The 16,369-nt window shown below is 40.6% G+C and overlaps 1 protein-coding gene across 13 annotated transcripts in view; it reads left to right on the top strand.

Annotated features, from left to right (window-relative positions):
* LOC122560664 (ankyrin repeat and fibronectin type-III domain-containing protein 1-like) overlaps nt 1-16,369 on the top strand; it is a 931,085-nt gene that overhangs the window by 820,318 nt on the left and 94,398 nt on the right. For all 13 annotated transcript variants that reach the window (XR_015760575.1, XM_087997831.1, XM_087997829.1 and 10 more), the window contains 3 exons: nt 2,158-2,248; nt 11,029-11,136; nt 12,146-12,245. Coding sequence is in view for 12 of the 13 variants with exons in the window: in XM_087997831.1 (XP_087853957.1) it covers nt 2,158-2,248; nt 11,029-11,136; nt 12,146-12,245 (299 nt within the window). In the remaining variant the exon portion in view is untranslated. The remainder of the gene's footprint in view (nt 1-2,157; nt 2,249-11,028; nt 11,137-12,145; nt 12,246-16,369) is intronic.

Raw genomic sequence — 16,369 nt, 5'->3', positions numbered from 1 at the left:
TTCACCACTTCCTCTGGCAGCTCATTCCATAAATGCACCATTCTCTGCATGCAAAAGTTGCCCTTTGGTCTCTTTTATATCTTCCCCTTTCACCCTAAACCTACTCTTCTCGTTCTGGACTCCTGACCCCAGGGAAAAGGCTTTGTCTATTTATCCTATCAATGCCCCTCGATCTTATAAACCTATATAAAAAGGTCACCCCTCAGCCTCCGATGCCCCAGTGGGTGGCACGGTGGCACAGTGGTTAGCACTGCTGCCTCACAGCGCCTGAGACCCGGGTTCATTTCCCGCCTCAGGCGACTGACTGTGTGGAGTTTGCACGTTCTCCCAGTGTCTGCGTGGGTTTCCTCCGGGTGCTCCGGTTTCCTCCCACAGTCCAAAAGATGTGCAGGGTCAGGTGAATTGACCATGCTAAATTGCCCGTAGTGTTAGGTAAGGGGTAAATGTAGGGGTATGGGTGGGTTTCGCTTCGGCGGGTCGGTGTGGACTTGTTGGGCCGAAGGGCCTGTTTCCACACTGTAATGTAATCTAATCTAATCTAATCTAATCTAATCTAAAACAGCCCCAACTTATTCAGCCTCTCCCTATAGCTCAAATCCTCCAACCCTGGCAACATCCTTGTAAATCTTTTCTGAACCCTTTCAGGTTTCACAACACCTTTTTGATAGGAAGAAGACCAGAATTGCACATAATGTTCCAAAAGTGGCCTAACCAATGTCCTGTACAGCTGCAACATGACCTCCCAACTCCTGTACTCAATACTCTGAACAATAAAGGAAAGCATACTAAACGCCTTCTTCACTATCCTAGCTACCTGCAACTCTACTCTCAAAAGAACTATGAACCTGCATTCCAAGGTCTCTTTGTTCAACAATACTCCCTAGGACCTTTCCATTAAGTGTGTAAGTCTTGCTCTGATTTGCTTTTCCAAAATGGAGCACCTCACATTTATTTCAAAATGCAGCATCTTTTGACATTTTTCCTCACTATCTGCAACTTATATAAGGTTTAGCACTGGTCCTTGCACAACACCATTGGTGACAAATCTCCAGTCAGAAAAACACTCCTCCACAACTACCCTTTGTCTTCTACGGCCTAGCCCTTTACCAACTCACTGTGAATCCCATGTGACTTAACCTTCTGGACCAGCCTGCCATGAAAATCCTTGTCACATGCTTTAGTAAAGTCCATGGAGATACCATCTATTGCTGTACCCTCAATTGTCTTCATCACTTCCTTAAAAAACTCAATCAAATTTGAGAGACAATTGCTCCCAGCACAAAGCGATTCATAATAAGTCCATTCTTTTCCAAATATGAATAAACCCTGTCCCTAAGAATCCTCTAATAATTTCCCTATAATTGATCTACAACTCACTGGCCTATAATTTCCTAGATTATCCTTATTGTCCTATTCAATATTGGCTCTTCTCTAGGCTTCTGGGACCTCACCTATGGCTAGAGAGGATATATAGATTTCTATCAAGGTCTCAACATTTCCATATTTGCCTCCATCAGTATCCTGAGATAGATCCCATCAATTTTCAGGATAACCAAACCTCTTCCTCCTTGATAATCAACATGCCTTAAAATGTACCCCTCCCTAATCCTACTATGTCCTCCTTCTTGATAAATACTGATGCAAAACTATATAGAATGTGTTCTTAGGTAGTGGGATTTCTTACCAATCCTGATATGGATGTACATGCTCACTGATTGCGATGTAATAACATTATGAAAAATTGTTCTAGAGGTAAAATAGGATATCATCATCATGGACCCTTAATCAGTAATACCTTGTTTGAACTTCGAGTATATGCTAATTCTATTATGAAATGTATTGCTTTGTTCATGGCCAAAAAGAAAAACTGGGTATGTACACTTGATAGGACAGTTTGAGGGCTTATTCAGCTGAACGCTTTCTGTATCCAACTCCGAATATGATGGTAACACCAAATATCTGAAATGGAAAATGTTACATTCCCAGCACTGATATTCCTCATGTTAATAAGCTCAACTCACAAATCAAAGTTATTTTAAAATATTGGATTAGTTAATATCTGTGGTCTGTGCAATATTGTTGCCTTGGTTAAATGCCAACATTGTTGTGATTTTAAAAATAAATTTACAAAATCCGATCTTCTTGGTTTCCTCTTAGGGAATTTCCTACTATGCCCGGGTGTCTGCCTATAATATGAAAGGCTGGGGGCCCCCACAGATATCCACCCCTGCATGTGCAACACCTTCTAGTAAGTACCACTTTGAAAGTTATGCAGCTATTTTCATCTGTTGATAAGATAAATACAAAGACATATAAATTGCAGGTGTGAAAATGGATCCCAAAGTGGAGTGGCAGGATGAAAGTCCACAGTTACAATGTTCACTTTCCCAGCAGCTGATTCAGTTCAGATCATTGAGAAACAAAAATCCAAAAAATGCCAGAGAACACTGAGCAATCATTAATTTAGAATCTTGCTCCTTCTATATTACACTCTGTCAGACTCAAATTCACCAATTTCATCTCCTGACAGTGCAGGCACACTCCATCCTAGCATAGACACTATTTGCCTAATGACTCTTCAACATTCCATGTAAACTCTATCTTATCACAAACTCTACACACAAGTGTAATCTTCTACAGCTTGTTTGGTAGCTAGTCAGTGAAGGACAGAACTGGAGGATTAGTTTTTAAAGCACTTATAAGTTTTCACTTACAGATACACATAGCTCAATCCAATAAATACAGCATACTATATATTCTATTGAGCAAACCAGAAACAAATAACCAAATTAACTAATTAGTCCCTCAAAAGGATAAATATTTTCTTATTTTTGTTTGAGTATATCAATTAACTAAATAATTCAAGATTCACTCCTTAAACAGGTAGAGCTGAAAAAGAGACTTTAAAAGAAACATTCCAAATTAAAATAGCAATTTCATGAGTCTGGGGCTGATAATGCACTTCAGCTCTAGCAGTACTCACCAGGCAAGAAAGGCTTGATTCATAACAATGAACAGGAAAATATTAGGAAAACACAATCTCTGACCACTACTAGAGGATATAGATGGGCTGGTCCACAATTTGGATCCTGGCACACTCTCATATTTGGCAATTAATCCTAAAGTGTAATTCACACTCCTAAACCAATGAGCTGGCACAACTTACATATTTGTATACAGGTGCATCCTCATCACCTGAATGCAGTTAAACACCCAATTAATTTACAATTATCATACACATCTCTTCTGTGTTCCCTTACTTCATCAACTCAATTCCATCCTTCTAATCTGCTTCACCTTTACTTTCTGTTCTTCTTTCACTCTTTATCTCTGAGTAAGATGTTCTCCTATTTTTTTCTCCTTTTTGTTTTACTTTCTTCTTCTCCCATCCCTTTCCCTTTGGTATTCCCTGTTCAATCTTTTCCCTTCCTACCTTTTCATGCCTGAACTTGCCTTTCTACCTTCATTCTCCTCTGTTCCTTCTCATTGCACTCTTAATTACTTTGCTCTTTCTGTTCTCCCTTCTTCTATTCTCTTTCCTTTTCTTTCACAATTGAGAATTAAATTTTATGTTGTGCTCTTGCAGTTGATAGTCTGCAAGTTAATGATTCATTTTTCTGTCAGATGGTTCGTGTGTTGGTAGTATATTATGGCAGCGCAGTGTTCTGTGATTAGCGCTGCTGCCTCACTGCACCAGGGACCCAGGTTCGATTTCAGCCTTTAGAAACTGTCTGTGTGGAATATGCACATTCTCCCTGTGTCTGTGCTTGTTTCCTTCGGGTGCTCTGGTTTCCTCCCACAGTCCAAAGATGTGCAGGTTAGGTAAATTGGCCATAGTGTTCAGGATATATAGGTGAGGTGCATTAATTAGGGGTAAATGTAGAGTAATAGGATTGGGGAATGGGTTTGGGTGGGTTACTCTTCAAATGCTGTCATGTCCTTTTTGGGCCAAATGGCCTGTTTCCACACTGTAGGGATTCTATGATTTGTCCCTGTTGTATTTTCTGTATATTGATGGTGCACCTGTTTGTAATGATTGTAACAAGGTCAGCCAGGTTGACTTCCTGGAATAGGAATTCTCTGACTGGGGCTTTTAATCAGGCCTAGTTGGGAGCCCTGACTGACAGAAAAGAATAGAATTGTCAGACATCCTAATCACTTTACAACCTGGCTCTGAGGGAGCTGGATCAGTGTTATGGACTCTCCACGTGTAAGTAAAGAGTGATTTGGTGACAGGATGCCAGCCTCTGTGGAGTTATTTCACTGGCACCAAGGGAAAAGCATATTCCTGAAGAAATTGGCTCGCAATAGTTTTCTTTGAGGTGGGATAAGCATTTCTGGTGTCAGGCCATTATTTGGGAAGCTTGACTTGTTCGATCCTGCCATCAAAGACTAGGGCCAGTTTGTGAAAAGAATGCATCATATTTTCTGGGTAAATGACATTGGAGCAGATGAAAAGCAACAAGTAATTTTTCTGACAGCTTGTGGACCCATAGTTTTATTAGGAATCTAACTTTCCCTGAGGTACTAGATACTAAAACCTTTTCAGGAATATTATGACCCCAAGCCTCCTTAATTCTAAGATGCTATCAGTTTTACTCGGTAATTTGAGAAGCAGGGGAAGCCGTATCAAGACTTTTGATTGATTAAAAAGACTGGCAGAAGAATATGACTTTGATTTAACCTTCAATGAGATGCTGAGAGACCATTTGGTATGTGGGATTAATGATGTAATCATGCAAAAGTGCCTACTAGTTGAAGCCCAACTTCAAACAGGCACTACAACTAGCTTTATCATTGGAAATTGTGACAAGTTGAGCATCAGAGTTGCAGGGCATTCTGATGGAAGTGGACACTCATGCCAGTTTGGCTGAGCTTGGGAAACACCACTTGAGAGGGACTCTAGGTCAGCCCACAGCAAAACCACAAAACAAAGGCAAGCCTCTGCTAAACGGCTAAAATTTTCTTAAAGATCCAGGCTGCAAGCTATTGTAGTTGCTGCTGGTATATGGACTCAAGACTTCAAACAAGCTTGATAGCTCTAAATTGAGTAAGAGAGCTCATAGGCCGGTATCCAGGAGAGTACACACCCGGAAAGTCCACCTACATCTGGTTTGGAAAAGTTAAGTTGCTTAATAACATTCAAATCAGAATCAATCAAAATAAACAGTTGGTCAAATGGCCACGCAGGTCTCATGGAGGTCACTACTCGGTCTGCCATTTCAGTGATTGCAGAACCAGTCCTTAATAAAATTCTCTCTGGATTCCAACCCTTGAGTTGTGTAAGACCTCAGCTAGACTGAAAACCTATATGGATTCTTTGCAGATTAAGGGTATAACTTTGGTTCCAGTCTTTTTTAAGAAGCACCTGGTTCAGTTACCACTTATTATAGTAAAAGGTTCGGGCCCAAATTTGATGGGCAAAATTGGTTGAGAAAGATTCACAGAGATTGGCTCAATTGTTTTCTATTGGAAAATGGCTGCTTGAGTGAAGTCCTAATTAAATGCCCGGAAGATTTTCAAGAAGGTCTAGGGACTATCAAAGGAGCCAAGGTCATCTTACGTGTCGACCAGGAAGTTATTTCACAATTCTGCATGGCCCACCCAGTGCCATTTGCCTTACAGGCAAAAATTGAGACAAAAAAGTGAAGGAATCAACAAACCAGTCCACTCTGTGGTCGTACCGATTGTGAAGCGCAACCAGTCGGTTCACCTTTGTGTGGAATGTTAACAAATGGTAAACCATTTATCATAGCTAGATAAAGACCGAATCCCTCATATTGAGTATTTATATGCAAAGCTGGAAGTGGGGGATACTGTTCTTCACATAGCTGGACATAGGCCATGCGTACTCACAATTGTGGTTCGATGAAGATTCCCAGAAGTATGTTACAATTAATACTCGTTAGGGTTCGTACCAATATACAAGACTGCCATCTAGGGTACTGTCAGCTTGTAATTTTTCAATGGATGATGGACACCATTTTACAAGGTCTACCCCAGGTTGCCATTTATCTAGATGATGTACTAATAGCAGGGAAGACCAATAAAGAGAACTTAGAGAACTTGGAAATAGTCCTTACACATTTCTCTGATGGTAAACTGTGTTCTAGGCATCCCAAGTGACCTACTTGGGCTACAGAGTCAACAAGTCTGCGTTATACCCATTGGAAGATAACTGAAGGTAGTCAAAGGTGCTCTAGTTCCAATGCATGCACTGAAGCTTAGGCCTTCCCTTGGGCTGGAAAGTTCGTACATAACCTGGCCTCCATCCTGGCACCTTTGATCAACTCTTCAAAAAAGGGTCAGCATTGGAAATGGTTACCTAGCTAAGCCATACCTTTTAGGGAAATGAAGAAACAGCTATCATCCACTAAGATGTTAGCACACTATGTTCCCAAGCAGGATCTGGTATTGACATGCGATGCCTCCACGTATGGCATCGGGGTAGTATTGGCTCCTAAATCTCCCAATTGAAAGGACCATCCAATAACATATGCATCAAGGACTTTTGTTAATGCAGAGTGTAAATATGCCCAGATATAGAGGGAAGGTTTGGAGGTCTTAGTTGGGGGTCAGGAAGTTTCACCAATACCTTTATAGACATAAATTTGTAATACTAACAGACCATAAACTCTGCTCGGTCTACTTAGAGAGGACATGGCTGTACTGCCCATTGCTTTAGGCCAAATTCAGCAGTGGATTTTAATACCAAGTGCGTGTAATTACGAGTTGGAACATCATTCAGTAGGCAAGTGGATATTGAGCCGCCTCCGCTGGCAGTTACACCATTGTTGGTACTGCAACTAGAAGAGTCTATTCCAGTTATAAATTTTCTGGATACCACTTCCAAGCACAGCTGACAATATCAGACTTTGGATGCAGAAAGATCCGGTCCTTGCAAAAATGAAACAGCTCGTGGTAATGAGGGAAACCAAAGGGCCATCACAAACAGAACTGAAACCTCCAAATCACAGTAGAGTACGGCACATTAATATGGGAAGCAAGAGTGATTGTCCCGAGGAAAGGTCGCTGACAATACTGGCTAAACTCCATCAGGGTCATCCAGGTTTCCAAAATGAGAATGTTGGTGAGAAGTTATGTCTGGTGGCCAGGATTGGATACAGACATGGCTGCGTTGGTGCAGCAGTGCCCAGCAGCTTCCCCACATTCATGGGAATGTCTGAGCAAACCCTGGACTTGGTTACATGTTGACTGTCTAGGTCCTTTCACAGACGTAATGTTCTTAGTCAGTGTGGACACCTACTCAAAGTGGCTGCACATAGAGTTCATTCGTCAAACACTGGAACCATGGTAGGAAAACTGCATGTATCTTTGCAATACATGGACTCCCAAAGTGCTGGCCACAGATAAAGGGCCATCATTTACCATTGGGGAACTTGAATATTTCCTAGGTCAAATGGGATTTGACATATAAGAACAGTTCCATACCATCCATCATCCAATGGCCTGGCAAAGAGCAGTCCAAACTTTGAAGATAAGCTTAAAGAAACAGTCTATAACTTCACTAGATACTAAACTGTCCCAGATCCTGTTGATTATAGGACTACTCTTTACATCTCTGCTGGAACTATCCATGTTGATTTGCTAATGGGTTGCAGACTCCGCACCAGGTTAAATCTGATCTTCTTCGACTTAGAGAGGAGGGTGAAACAGCATCAGGAACACCAATGCTAGACACAAACCTCTGTTGAGCATGAGTAACAGCTTACTTCAAGGGATGAAGTTTGATGTAGGAACCACAAGAATGGCCCTGCATATAGGCAGGAAGCGTGGTCAGCGAGAGGTCAGGTCCAGTATAAAGTTCTGGTATATGCGACAGTCCTGAAGTAGCATGTGGACTATATGAAAGCTGCAAACTCACAAACACTGTGGGAACAAAACCTCCTGTTTCCTTGACAGACTTTCCTACTGTTCTAGAACCTGTGGGTTCTGCATCTCCATCGTACATTGAAGATATCTCCAGAATCTGAGATAGACATGGCGGATGTTGCCACCTCGACATCTTTGCAGCCTGAAGAGAATACATTTCTTCTGAGATGCTGCGGGCACAAGAGGCAAGCTATTGTGTGTTACACACCACCCGTATCAAAGGCAGAATTGGAGGAACTTCAACCAATGCAAAAAAGCCCCTGGAGGAGCAAAATACAAAATAGCGGGTCCACGTTCTTGGACATAGAGAGGAAGGAATGTAACAATTGTAATGAGGTTAGCCAGGTGGACCTCATAAAATGTGAGTTCCCTGTTTGAGGCTGTTAATCTGGTCCAATCAGGGAGTTCTGGCTGACAGATAAGAACAGGAATGTCAACTGAAAGATGCTGTGAATAAGATTTCACAGTTGAGGCCAGATATAGTTTGCCAAAATCTAATGAAGATTCAGAAACCAGGAATCCAGAAGAAATTCCTATTGCTAAAAAAAAACACAAAAAGCACAAACCTGATGCTAGAAGACAAGCAAGATGGACAATGATCTTTCGTCATCCATCAATACTTAGATGGCCCTTGGAGCTCTAATATGCAGCTTTGTGACCAATTAAGCAAAACTTTGGACACCCCTTGTCAGAGAATGCACATGTACCTTAATATAAAAGTGGCCCAAATGGTTTTACAGATAATGGTGGATCTCGACAAAAATAGTGGTGCACAATTGTAAATAGTTCTTGTCTAATTGAAGCTTAATGTGATGTGATCTTCAATGATATATTTACACCAGGACTGGTTTTATTATGGAATATTTTTTGTAGTCAACCACTTATGCTGCTGCTGAATGCTAAAACATGTTTTGAATCTAACAGCATCTGAAGTATCCTTCCATAGTTGTATTGATGTAAATTATTTGTACTGAGCTGTTTGTAGATTTGCTAACCAGTTGATATAAAGAAAATTTCTTCAAAAAAAAAGAAAAAGAAAAGAACAGGAGTGTCAGACATACTCTTCATGATGACAGTTGGCTTTGAGGGAGTTGGATCAGTGTCAAAGACTCTCCATGTGTAAGTAAAGGGTGACTTGGTGATGGGATACTGACCTCTGTGGAATAATTCCCTCTTGATGTTGGTTGACTGTCAGGGCTCCTGTGAGCAACAAAACCAGAACATTTGCAGTCACAAATGTTCATGAATTGATCCTTTGGTTTGAATCACTATCCATGAATACGAATCAATGGATACTACTAATGACCTGACCTTACTCACAACCACATTTTCTCTTGGTATCTCTTTCTTCTCACTGAAACTATTAACTGTTGCTGATGCATCATTTCCCACATACTTCCTCCTCATTGTGCCTGTTTTGACCTGCCAATGGCTGGCTCAAATAACAGTAAAACAAACAGTACTGTGTCTTCTGAGTTCAGATAATTTGGGGCAGAACAGAACTAAATGCCAGTATCTTCTAGTCAGTGTAATCGTTGCCAGACCAGTTTACGTCAATATTAGGTTGCAGCTTTTGGAAAAATCCTTGTGGTCAAGTTAACTTTTGAGGCAGCAACATCAGTTTCAAGGTAAAGGGGCAGCATCATTTTATGACTCTGGATTCACCTACAGTGAGAAGGTGAATTGTAGGAAGCTACATAGGCCTTCTCAGGCAACCTGTTAGATTGAGGCTTCAGGATTAAACCTCCTGCAAAGAAGAGATGGATTTGGTGGGAAGGGGACATGGAGGGGTGAAGGGGTGCTCTCCTACAGCAGCAGAGGTTCAGATTAGCTGGCTGGTGAGAGGGCACAATGTTGAAAGGGCTGATTTCTGTTGAATTTTTTGGATTTTTTTGTTGATCACACAAAGATAGGTGAGAAAGTAGGTTGTGAAGAGCACATAGGAGTCTATAAAATTATACAAATACTTTAATTTAATGGGCAAAGATCAGGCAAATGGAATATAATGTGAGAAAGTGTGAAATTGTCTGCATTGACTGCATAAATACAAAATAAATATTTTGTCTAATGGTGAGAGATTACAGAGCCATGAGATGCAAAGGGATCCAGGAGTCTTAGTGCGTGAATCACAAAAGGCTATCATACATGTACAGCAAGGAATTAGGAAAGCTAATAGAATGTATGGGAAATTGAGTATAAAGGTAAGAAGGTTCTACTTCAGTTATACTGGACACTGGTGAGACCATATCCAAATACTATACAGTATTAGCAACCTTGTCTAAAGCAAGTTTTAAATACTTCAAAAGCAGTTCAGTGAAGATTGACCAGACTAATACTTGGAATGAACATCTTATGAGGAAAGGTTGGACAGGGTAAGCTTGTACTGCTGGAATTTAAAAGAGTAAGAAGTGGCTATGTGCAAACATATAAGACCCTGAAGAGTGTTGACAGGACAGATGTGGAGAGGATGCTTCCTGTTATGGGAGAATTTGGTACTAGAATCACGATTTAAAAACAGGTGGTTGCCCATATACAATAGAAATGAGGTGAAATTCTTTCCTTCAGAGAGTATTGAATCCGACACTCATGCTCACTAACATCGAGAAGGACAAGGTACCAATGCCACCTGCAAGTTTCTGTCCAAGCCACTCTCTATCCTCACTTGGAAATGTATCACCTTTCCTTAAGAATCACTGATTCAAAGTCCTGGAACTCCATCCCTAACAGTATTGTTGGTGTACTTACACCAATCTGGACTACAGCTGGTCAAGAAGACAACTTACTCCTATCTTCTCAAGTGTAGTTATAGATGGGCAATGAGCGCTGGTCCAACCAGTGAAATCTACACGTCCTGAGTGAATAAAAAGTAATTTGGAAAATTCTTGCTTTAACCATGATAGAAGTAGTAACTTCCATACAGAGGTGGATAGATTACTGATTAGTAAAGGAGTGAAAGGTTATCAGGTTGGTGGGTTGTGGATTTCAGACTACAATCTTATCAATGGAGTAGGTATGAGGGGCTGAATGGCCTATTCCTTGTTTGTATGAGGTTGTAAACAGTGACTGCAAATATCAGAATTCATAACTTAGAATGCAAAACTGGCAACATTGTTTTTTTTTCTCTCTCCCTCCCAGACTGGAGACAATGCAATGGTAAGGAAGTGAAGCATAGTGGCCAGACAGAGGCATTGGATGTGTTGCTGAATCAAATCAAAAACAACCGTCAACATTGTCTGTGCCATGGTAAGTTGGAGCAATGATTGTCTCCTCCAACTGGGGTATAAATCTGCGAAGAGAAAGCAATGAAGAAGATGTGATGTAATGTAAAGTATGAACTTTCAATAATACAGCTTTTTTGTAAGCTGACAAAAATTTGCACTTCACATTATCTGATATAATTATTTGGACTCAAAAGAAAACAAACAGTGAAAATGGCAAAGATATTGACTGACTAGTTTGTACAATATCCCATAATGTGTTCTGTATTGTCACATTGGACATACTTGGCTTAATGTTATATTGCCTACAACTGGCAAGTCACAACTGAGCAATCTTAAAAATGTTTATAGAATGAGAGAAACCTTGGTATCATCTAGTTTCTTCGTAATGCTGTGTGTTTCAGAATGGCTTTGTCTATTTCGGCATGTTTTTGCCAGACTTCAAGATATTTCTTAAAACAGTATTTATTAACATGCTATTCATGAAGATCATGCAGCAGACATTTTTGCCCAAAGCTATTGTAATGCTGACTTTCTAGCAGAATCTTTCACATGGCCATTGAAGGTACAGCATACTTCAGAGACTTATCTGTGTATTCCTTAAATCCTCTTTACACAGAGATAACAAGAATAACTGAGCATTGTCAGTCTATAGAAACATCCAAGAAAAATTAACTTTGAATAATTTGAGCATCACCTTCCCATTAAACGGGAAGGCTTAACAGACAATCAATTCTTCAATGTATAATTTCAGTTACATCACACTGCAAATTTTTGCTATAAATTCTGTGTTACGATCGAGCCCTCCACAATCACCTGATGAAGGAGCGTCGCTCCGAAAGCTAGTGTGCTTCCAATTAAACCTGTTGGACTATAACCTGGTGTTGTGTGATTTTTAACTTCCCATTAAAGGCCTTAAAGGAACAAGAAATGTTAGCAGCTAAACAAAATCCTGCTGGATAACCTATATTAGTAAATATTTGGGTGATCAAAATGTACCAACATGTTAAAAACTGTTTGTTTGAATTTTCCAGAAAACTCAAAAATTCATCTACAGGGCCGTAAACATTCTATGTCCAAGAGCCTGAAACACCTTTTTCAATCAACAAGCAAATTTGTTAAAACTCTCAAGCGGTGAGTTGATTAATCTTATTCAATGAAATAATTGGTTTGTTGAGAAAATAAAACAACATAATTTAAAATTGATTTCATGGTATTAGATGTGGAATTTGAACACCTGATTTAAAACCTGGGACTTTATAGGCAGAAACAGTTTTAAGAAAGGGATCAAATGCTGACATAAAATAGCCACAGGCTCACTTGACCCACACATGTTGGCCAAGTTTCATGAAACTGATGTGGATTTGGCCTAAAACAGAAAGAATTGAAATTTAATACCTTCCCTAAGGGCAACTAAATCAGTCAGTCAGCTCCTTTGGGTCCATTTTTCCTTAATGATTTATACCATGATAAGAATCTTCAAATACTGGAGATGATACATCTTGTGCAATATCCAGACTGAAAACAGTAACCTCCAAAGAAATGGAATATCTCTTTCAAGGAGCATTTTGGCAGACCAAGAGAAATTGGATTAAGAATGTAAAACTGAACACATGCTGAGAAGGCTCTTTTTTAATTCATTCATTGACCATGGGCATCACTGACTAAGATAGAATTTATTGCCCATCCCTAATTGACCTTGAAAGGTGGTGGTGAGCTGTCTTTTTAAACCACTGCACTCGTTGAACAGTATGTATATCCAGAGTGCTATTAGGAATGGAGTTCCAATGTTTTGGCTTAGCAACAGTCAAGGAACATTAATATAGCTCGAAGTATGGATGGTATATGGCTTGATGATGGTGGTGTTCACGTGTATCTGCAGCCCTTGTCCTTCTAGTAGTGGAAAATCACTGGACTCTGTGCAGATCCTGGTGGATTGGAAGACAACGAATGTCATGCCGCTGTTCAAAAAAGGGTCTAGGTAAAGGGCAGGTAGCTATGGGCCAGTTAGCTTAACATCTATAGTCAGGAAAATAATAGTCAGGACACTATCATTAAAGAAGAAATAGTGAGGCATCTGGATGGAAACGATTCCATCAAGCAGCATGGATTAGGAAGGGAAGGTTGTGTTTCATGAACTTACTGGAGTTACTTGAGGATGTAACAAGTACAGTGGATGAAGGGGAACAGGTAGATGTTTTATACTTGGATTTCTGGAAGGTGTTTGAAAAGGTACCACATAAAAGACTCTCCATAAGATAAGAATGCATGAAGTTGCAGGGAATGTACTAGCACGGATACAGGACTGGTTAACCAATAGTAGGCAGAGAGTTGGGATAAATTGGTGTTTCTCTGGTTCAAGATCAGTGGTGAGCAGAGTGCTGCAGGGGTCGATGTTGGGCCTGCAACTGTTCGTGATATACATGAACTGTATACAAATGATTTGGAAGAGGAGACAGTGTGTAACATATCCAAGTTTTCAGATGACACTAAATTGAGTGGAAAGCAAACTGTGCAGTGGATGTGGAGGGTCTGCAGTGAGATTTAGGTAGGTTAAGTGAGTGGGCAAGGGTTTGGCAAATGGAGTACAATGTTTGTACGTGTGAGGTTATCTACTTTGGAAATAAAAAAAGTAAGTCAAAGTGTTATTTAAATGATGAAAGATTGCAGCATGTTGTTGTGCAGAGGGACTTAGGAGTGCCCATATATGAATTGCTAAAAGTTGATTTGCAGGTGCAACAGGTAATGAGGAAGGCAAATGGAATATTGGCTTTATATTGCTAGAGAGATTGAATTTAAGAGCAGGGAGGTTCTGCGGCAATTGTACAAGGTGTTGGTGAGGCCGCACCTGGAGTTTTGTGTGCAGTTCTGGTCTCCTTACTTGAGAAAGGATATACTGGCTTTGGAGAATGGCCAGAGGAGGTTCACCAACTTGATTCCAGAGATCAGGGGGTTGCCCTATGAGGAGAGGTTGAGCCACCTGGGACTATACACACTAGAATTTAGAATAATGTTTCTTATAGAAACATATAAAATTATGAAATGGATAGCTAAAATAGAAGCAGGCAAGTTTATTTCGCAGGTGAGAATGAGACTAGGACTAGGGACATAGCCTCAAGATTATTGGACGTAGATTTAGGACAGAGATGAGGAGGAACTGCTTTTCCCAGAGAGTAGTGGAACTATGGAGTTCTCTGCCCAAGGCAGCAGTAGAGGCAGCTTCATTAAATATGCTCAAGACATAGTTGGATGGGCTTTTAAATGGTATGGAAATTAAGGGTTAAGGGGATAATGCATATAGGAGGATCTGAGATGGTGGATTAATCAGCCATGATCTTAATGAATGTTGGAGCAGGCTCGATGAGCCAAATGGCCAACTCCTACTTCTATTACTGTGAAACTGTGAAATGATAAGATTGGAAGTTGCAGTTGGAGGAGCCTTAGTGAGTTACTGCAGTGCATTTTGTACATGATGCATACTATTGCTACTGTGTAGTAGTGATAGAAGTGCATGTAGAAAGTGATGGATAGGGGCCAACCAAGCAGGCCATTTTGTTCTGGATGGAGTCAAGCTTCTTGAGTGTTGTTAGAGCTGTACCCATTCAGACAAGTAGACAGTATTCCATCACTATCCTAACTTATGCCTGTAAATGATGGATAGGAATTGGGGTGACAGGTGAATTACTTGCTGCGGAATTCCCAGCTTCTGACCTGCTATTGGTGCCATAGTTATACATGGCTGGTCTAGTTCAGTTTATACTTAATGGTAAGCCTCCAGAATATTGATAGTGAGGAATTCAGTGATGGTAATGCCATTGTATTTCAGGTGGTGATGATTAGATTCTCTCTTCTTTGAGATGCTCAGTGCCTACCTGGCACTTGTGTGGTCTGAATGTTACTTGCCGTTTATCTGTCCAAGCCTAAATGTTGTCCAGGTCTTGCCGCATATGGACATAAACTGCTTCAGTCTTTGAAGTATGATGAATTGTGTTGTACAATGTGCAATCTTTATCAATCAGCCCCCTTCTGACCTTACAATGAACATAAGGTCACTGATAAAGATGGTTGCAGAGTTGGATATAGGACACTGCCATGACACTATTGTGTACTCATTCTGGAGAACAATTTTTCAGTACTTTTGCTCGAATTGTAACATTTGCAGTATTCAGTGGCCTTCAGCCTTTTCTTGATTCCAATTGGAGTGAATGGCATCTGTGATTCTAGGGACCTCAGGAGAAGGCCAAGATAGATCATCCATTTGGCCTCTCTGGCTGAAGATGGATGCAAATGCATCAGCTTTGTCTTTTTCACGATGTGCTGGGTATAAGGAGATTTATAGGGCATCTTCCTTCTGTTAGTTGCTAAATTGTACCCCATCATTCACAAGAGGATGTGGCAGGACTTGCAGAGGTTAAATATTATCCTATAATTGTGTTATTGCTTAGCCCTGCCTATTGCATGATATTTATGCTGTTTAGTATTAATCCTGTGTTGTAACTTGTTTTTAGTTATATCTGGTACCATTCCTGGCATGCCATCGCTGCACTCTTCATTGAACCAAGATTGACTCCCAGCTTGTTGGTGATCATAGAATGGGGAATTTGTGTGTCATGTGGTTATATATTCTGATTGAATACAATTTTGCTGTTTCTGATAGCCCACAACATCTCATGGATGAATAGTTTTGCGTTGTGCAATCTGTTCAAAAGCTATTCCACTTAGTATGGCAATAGTGACATATAACACAATGGAGGGTATCCTCAATGTGAAGACTGTATTTTGTGCCCACTGTACCAATACTGTCATAGATTCACCCGCAACAGTGAGATTGCCGAGGATGAGGTCAAGTAGTTTTTTTCTCTTATTGGTTCCTCACCACCTGTTGCAGACCCATTAGGACTCAGCCAGCTCAGTCAATATTCATGCTGTTGAACCACTCTTGGTGACATTCTGTGCCATGGCCACTGTCAGTACTTCTTCCAAGTGGTGTTCAACATGGAGGAGCACTGATGCATTCATTAACGAGGGATGTGAGGGAGTTGTGGTAATCAGCAAGAGGTTCCTTGCCCATATTTAATCTGGTGCCATGATACTTGGAGTCCTGAGTCAAACCCGGACTCCCAAGGCAACATCCTCTTACTGTTTATCACTGTGCTGTCACTCTGGTGGGTACAATTTGAACCCATGTATCAGAACATTAGTTGGGGATTCCGAATTACTAGTGCAGGTATAAGACCATTATCCCTCTCCCTTCCAAG

The sequence above is a fragment of the Chiloscyllium plagiosum genome, unplaced genomic scaffold, assembly GCF_037043375.1.
Source record: "Chiloscyllium plagiosum isolate Xiang-an unplaced genomic scaffold, Cpla_swu_hap1 HiC_scaffold_20, whole genome shotgun sequence".
Taxonomy (NCBI): Eukaryota; Metazoa; Chordata; class Chondrichthyes; order Orectolobiformes; family Hemiscylliidae; genus Chiloscyllium; species Chiloscyllium plagiosum.
The sequence above is the reverse complement of the archived record's forward strand: the minus strand, read 5'-3'. Positions and strand labels throughout refer to the sequence as shown.